The 6775-nt window shown below is 36.3% G+C and overlaps 1 protein-coding gene across 3 annotated transcripts; it reads right to left on the bottom strand.

Moving 5' to 3' along the window:
- Positions 1-4735: 4735 nt before the first annotated feature.
- LOC149267284 (uncharacterized) lies at positions 4736-6008 on the bottom strand. Of its 3 annotated transcripts, none has more exons than XM_089398419.1 (2): positions 5733-6000; positions 4736-5647 (listed from the first exon to the last, which is right to left on the bottom strand). In XM_089398419.1, exons 1-2 carry the CDS (start codon positions 5883-5885, stop codon positions 5000-5002), a joined length of 801 nt encoding a protein of 266 aa, XP_089254545.1. In that variant the 5' UTR covers positions 5886-6000; the 3' UTR covers positions 4736-4999. The 3 variants fall into 3 exon arrangements, with proteins under 3 accessions (XP_089254545.1, XP_089254547.1, XP_089254550.1); XM_089398421.1 differs by having other exon boundaries at positions 4737-5647; positions 5851-6008; XM_089398424.1 differs by having other exon boundaries at positions 4737-5647; positions 5859-6005.
- Between the last annotated feature and the right edge of the window lie 767 nt (positions 6009-6775).

Raw genomic sequence — 6775 nt, 5'->3', positions numbered from 1 at the left:
CATGGATTGACTTGTACATTGGGCGAAGATTGTATGTGTTTTGAAGACCCCGGATCTAGTTTCATCCATTCGGGTTGCAATATATTCAGGAAAATAAAGACATCAATTGTACACAGAAGCTGCACAGATAGTCATCTAGCCAGGGAAGATGACTCTTCATGCGAAGAATCACAAGTCTGCAATAGCAGACGATTGTCTATCCTATGTACATGAAAATAATATGATGATGATGTATTGTATTGTATCTTATATAGGTCACCTTTCAGTTCGAATACCTCAAATCCTCATGAGTAAAGCATTTCACCTGACATCAGAAGATTTATGACCTCATGCTTTAGGGGGCATCTATTATAGACATATTTGGGCACTACAACCCCAAACTCATATGTCCATAAACTAAGGACTCCTTAAGTCCCTAAAAGTGTTGCCTCATACCCTAAAGGATCATGGTCAGCTGATTACATCATTTCCCAGAAGTTCCACCTGAAAAACTACTCAGAACTAGCCAAAACTGGACCGTACAGGCTGCTCCATGGATAAGGTGCGATGCATACTGACTGCCTAACTGGCCAAGTGCGATGCATACTGAAATTGCCTTCTGTGGGGTGCGATGAGAGAGAATAGAAAAATGGCAGAGACAATTTGCAAGGTGGATGATCATGGAATCTTCCAGAAACTTCTCTTGTGACACTTACTTCTCTAAATTCGCCCAGGGATGAGTAAGAGATCATGAAATCTCCAAGTGGAACCAAAAAATATCAGTGAAATGACACTAATCAAAAACCCAGAGCTGACTCACACCCTTGCAAGACATCTATATATGGATCACTCATTTGAGAGATCTAGAGGCTGGATTTTTGTATTTTGTAAGGAAGTTTTGCTGGTTTGTTGAGAAGAGACTTTGCATTGTTGGGTGATTTGCTTGTTCATGAGGTGAAGAGGGCTTCTACAACTGGGAGGATGATGTTGGATGAGACAGTTGGTTTGTAATCCTCTCTTACATTACTATTAAAAAGTTATTTGTGTTTTCCTCCATATGATCTTCTATTAGTGAATCTTATTTTTTATGAATGCAATTGTATGGTCAATGTGTTTCTGATTCCATATTGGTTATGATGTTTTAGATAGATATGCTTTGATAGTTTGTTGTTACTTTGACTCTACAGGTACTCTTTGAAGTGGGACAAGTAGGAGAGGAGTGGCAAATTCTATCAAGGAAAGGAGAAATCAAGCTAGGATCAAAGCGAAGGATCCAGGTTGGTCCTCTATTCTTCTCTTCCATCTATCACACTTAAAGGAACTCTTGAAAAGCTTTCATTGTTTGTTTCTAAGATAGCTACCTATCTTAGTGGGACTAGCAGTTCGAATCGACACTAGTTTTCCCTGAAACAGTGGTAGATCACGCAATAGGTTCACATGACAAAGCACCATGTCAAAGTATTAGATCAAGGGTAAAGTATTGTGGATGAAATTTGATGAGATGATAAATTAATTCTCTCATCATGAAATTCTCAACCAATTCATACACATGGTGGTCAATATTTTGATCTCCACTATCCATGAAATATAAAAATCATTACTTTATTTTGAATTCTAGCAATGGATTTATCAGTTTGTTATTGTTTTAAAAAATTTATAAATGCTCTAATTTCATTTGATAAGGGATATAGATAGTAAGATCAAATGTATGAGAACTCCATGTTATTAATATATAATTAATTTAAATCTTTCTTATGTGTATGAATGCTCTATGAATGGTGTGCTTTAAGTTAAAAATAGAAGTTATAAAGTTTCTCAAGTGTGTGCAACCCAACTAGGAGGGACCGCTCTCTGAGGGAACATATTTCCTCTTATTCAAATGAGTTTATTTCCTTTTAATATTTTAATTTTTCTCATTTCTAGCTTTCTTTTGTTACAGAGGCAATACTTTGTTTTTCCATTACTAGCTCATTCTTACAATATACTCATAAATGAAATAATTCATGCTTTGAAATCTTTAATGATAGTTTTAACAAATTTTACAACCCGAGAATAGTTTTATACAAATTGATCACTCATTTTTAGAGACTAAATTAGTTTACTTGAAAAAAAAATTGCAATACAGTGAAGGATAACCAAGTAAATATTTCAAGTGAATAAATATCATTGCTCTTAATTACAAACTCATAAGATATTTATAATATATTTCTAAAAGAGCTTTCTATAATCTTTATAACAATTATCTACATGGGCATGAATATTTATGGGGTTTTAGAACTTGGTTAATATTGAATGCTTTCCATATATTACTTTTCCATTCAATGTCAATTTGACTAAATTAAATTAGGAGTGAGGTCCTAGAATATTTTGTTCATTACACTTCACAAGCTTACGAACCTAGATTGATAAGTTTAATGTAATGAAACTCTATGAAAATTGAATTGACCAATAGTTAAGAATGAAAATTGTCACTTAATTAGAACAATTTTAATTAATTCACTAGTTATAGCAAGCTAATATACCCAGTCACAAAACATGAAAGTTTTTTAGAGTTCCAAGATACTAGATAAGGGTGGGGAGGCTTCCTTTCAACTTTAATTTCAAAAGAACTAAAGGAAGATTTCCTCTCATTTAACAAAAATAGATAATTTCGCCCATCTCACTCCCTAATCTCTAGTTGATATTGAATGGGTTTTGGCCTCTCAAGGTAGCAACTTAACTTTCATGAGGTAATTTCTTGCCTTGAGTAGCCAACAACTAGGCATTTAAGGCAAGGATTTTGGTTCTAATTTCGAAAAAACTTTATGAGGAACAAAGGGAAACATGTTTACTATCCTGCAATTGAATTTGAGAAATTTGTATAGAATGTCACACGTATGGATAGTTGATAGCTTAAAACTAAATTGTTACTCTATCAATTTGGAGCTTCATCGGGCCACAAGGAATCACAAGAAGTCTCCAGAGCTCTGACAGACTCATGATTTGCATACTTCAATAGGGAGGAGAAATTTCGTAGTTGGAACCTTATATACATCATCACATTAGTCAAACCATCTTAGGATGAAAATCAAGTTCAAAACAAACCTAGAAAATAATATAGTTTAATTAAAAGTAGCCTTAATGAAAATTGTTTAGTGAAATAAATTACAATTTTTTTGTATGATGTCGGACCATTAATTTTCTATTATATTATATCGGATAGTGGACATGTATATCTTTGTAACAAGTGGTCAAACACCCCATTCCATCATCCTCTTCCACTTTCCATAATTTGTGAAGTTTCAAATTGCATTGTTGACAAGGAATTTTCAACGTATGTTTTATACTTGTGACTATGAAAATATCATTCCATTAATTACATTGGACTCGTAGCTACTGAAAAATATAGATAGCCTATTCCAAAAATCCAAAATCATTTTAGTTGGACACTTAAATTATATGAAAAACACCATTAGAGGCAAAATACTAAATCTTGTTTCAAGAATTCCTCCATCATAAATAAAGTTTTTCTTCATGACTCTCATCCTTGTTATATGGTCCCCTAATGCAACTATTGAAACTTAATCATTCTACTCATTATTTTCCCCTCATGCACATTAGATTGTCATACTTACCCTTTGAAGTCCTTAACACCAAATCACTCAATCATTTGATGCAACCTTGCTTAAAGTTTGTTAGATCCAACAAGATGCCAACAAATCAAGCTTTGAAAACTCAGTTCCATTGATCCCACCATGCCATTTTACTTCACATGCATGAAAAAACCCTGATGCACCCTCATCACAATTATGAATCCTTCAATCTTGGCGTAAAAATCATGTGAATAATTGGAATGTTGTATTATGTAACTAGATGTAACTTAACATCATCCAGATATATATGTTCCTTTCTTGTGCATGTCTTCTTTATAACTCACTTCATATGTACATGTGTGATTATTGTTAACCATAAATGCACTTGTTTTCATACCCATCACCATTTCTTGCTCATGTTGTCATTGTATTTGCAAAAGCATGGCTACTCCTTATCATTGAACGCACGAAGGGGTTGCATAAGCATTTTTAAGCAAGTCAAATCCCTTCAATTAAATCAATGACTTAGATAAAAGCATTAACACGTGAAACAATAAATGACATGAATGTGGAAAAGCAATGTCTTTGAGAGAAAACTCAATTCACGATAGAACTTGATACAAATTAATATGACCATATTTGAAAGCAAGAAAGTTGGGCACATCTAGATTTAAGAATTTCTACCGAACAACTTCTAACCATAAATTAAGAAAAAAGAACAACATCAAATGAGAGTAAAAGAATGAGAGTAAAAGGCTGATATAGTCATTTGAGCTATCTCTCATTGTCTATATATAAAATATTTACTTTAAGGCTAAAAGCATTTGATTTTTTCCCTAAAGCATGGTTGAGATCTTGAAATTCATACTAATTTCCAGTTCATAAGCTAAAAATCTCATTCACAAATCATATGTAGTGATTTAATTAAAATTTGTTGAGAGCCCACAAGTATTAGAAACTTCATTTAGGGCCTAAAGCCTTTGTTTTCTCTCTAAATCAAAGTTATATATTTCCTATACTTTCTTAAGGGAGAGAATCTCATAAAAATGCCTATATCCTAAATAGAAGTAATATAGTCTCTTCATAAATCACCTGTGGTGATTTAATCTATATTAAAAAAGAAAAAAAGGCAATTTAACAGTATTATGTTTTTAAATTTGCAAGTGCCAACAAACCAAATATATCAATAACTTAAAGTTGATCATATATAGAGAAGAGGCCAGCTTTTATCACGAAAAAAACCAAACATATCCATTGTATTGAATGGCACTCCCCACCCTGCATCTAGCAACCAACCAACCGCATATTAACCTATAATAGCAAACATAAATATTCCAAAAGTAAAGTTAGATGCCATAACAAAGTTCCATGGATAGCTCTGGGATTGGTCACATGCATGTCGCAACGGAAATCTGGAAGCGTTGTTGAATCAAAGGGATGAAAGCCTGCTAAACAACGCCTATCCTCAGAAACACGGGGAAACTAGCTGTCTTCACATCATCATCACTCTCACCCCAAGCTTCCTTCAAACGGGCAACGGTTTGGTCGTCCAGCAGATCGATTCCGCTGTCCTTCGCCGTATGATAAGCAGGCCACGATCTCATGTAGGTCATGTAACCCTCCAACCCCATCTCTTTCTTTGCCCAGAATTTTATGGGAATCCCCGTCGCGTCTCCTTCTTCTGAGCCCTCCTCGACAACGCTCCCAAACGGGAAGTAGAGCGTTGTGTATTCCTCGTCCACCAATTGACGCGCGCGGTCCCAAAAGGGGCCGGACGCTCGAAACACCTCATGGAATACGCTGTCAACGGTAGGGTTCACAACCGGTTCTCTGTAACACCACGCCGCAAATACGCCGCCGGGCTTCCGAAGCACGTGCTTAACGTGACTGCAAAAGGCGTCGATATCGAACCAGTGAAGAGCCTGGGCAACGGTCACCAGATCCACGCTCCCCTCTGCTCCTACGGTGCTCTCAAGCTCCTCCAGCGACATCGCCCGGGGAGTCAACGCGTAAGTTATGTTGGGACGCCTGGGAGCGTAGCTGATCTGCTGCTCGCTCACATCTGTGGCGATTACTCTATCGTATATCTCAGACAACTGTCAACATCAAATTCAAGAACATTAAAAACGAAATATAATACCAATCAAAGGAATAGATCGCGCAGAGAAAATAGTATGTTACAGCGACTGCAGCTTGGCCATTGCCAGTGCCGGCGTCCCAAGCTAGACGGCGAATAGGAGTGTGTTTAGCAATGAACGAAAAAAGTTCAGGTGGGTATTGGGGTCTGCTATTGGCATACTCGCTTGCCTGTCTGTGATACCATCCCAGTGCCATCTTTGCTTGCCAATCTTCTTTCAGATTTCCTTCCCTGACCTGCACTTCTGCCCTGTTCTATCTGTGTCACAGACATATATCTGAAAATTTTGGCTTGGCCGGCCACACATTGCAAGGGAGGTTTGTCTGCCACTCGTTCAAGAGAGAAGGTCAAAGAGAAACTCTTCACAAACAGATAAATTTTATAACCGTACACTTGGAGCTTTCATCTTTCCTCAGCTATCTTTATCAACTTTTATAAAGGACTGGGTTTAGTCAGTGAACTTTTATTTTCGAAATTAGTTGGTGCCCTATCAACGGGATAAACATAGGCGTTGTCTCAAAAAACTGCAGGAATCTAATTTTTCTCGTAAGTAGGCGTGCTGGAAACTTGTATTTTAAGTAAAATTTAAGAGTAGGTTGGTTTGAAACTTGTTTTTTTGATTTAGGCTGAAATAGATTCAGTAGCATAAAAAAAATTTCCAAAAATTTTTTATGAGAGATTTTTGGGGTAAATTATATTAAATTTTATTTGTCAAAGCTTTTCGAACCAACCACTGTGGTTCATGGTCATGACAAGTTGAAGAATCAGACCAAGCTTTGCAAATTGAATAGTCAGAGTAGAACATCCAACGGCTATATAACGGCTAAATTTGACAAAAAGGCTTCTAAGGATCAGTTGGTAGGTTGCTGAGTGTTAAGCTTGGTCATTTTATCTTTGGAGCTCTTTCATTATTCTCTCTCTATCTCTCATACTCTTGGGAACTTAGAGTTTTCTTGGAGCACTTTGGCATTGGAGCAAGAAAGACAAAGAAGTCAAGAGGAGGCAAAGAACAAGTAGCGAAAGGCATGATCAAGCAACTACAATAGGCTTCATTGCAGGTATCGACTTGCATGCGTATTTTCTTTGC

This window comes from Pinus tabuliformis, chromosome 6 (assembly GCF_031772625.1).
Source record: "Pinus tabuliformis cultivar Carrire ecotype Pingquan chromosome 6, CPIR1, whole genome shotgun sequence".
In the NCBI taxonomy this organism is placed as follows: domain Eukaryota; kingdom Viridiplantae; phylum Streptophyta; class Pinopsida; order Pinales; family Pinaceae; genus Pinus; species Pinus tabuliformis.
This window is presented reverse-complemented; position numbering and strand designations above follow the sequence as displayed.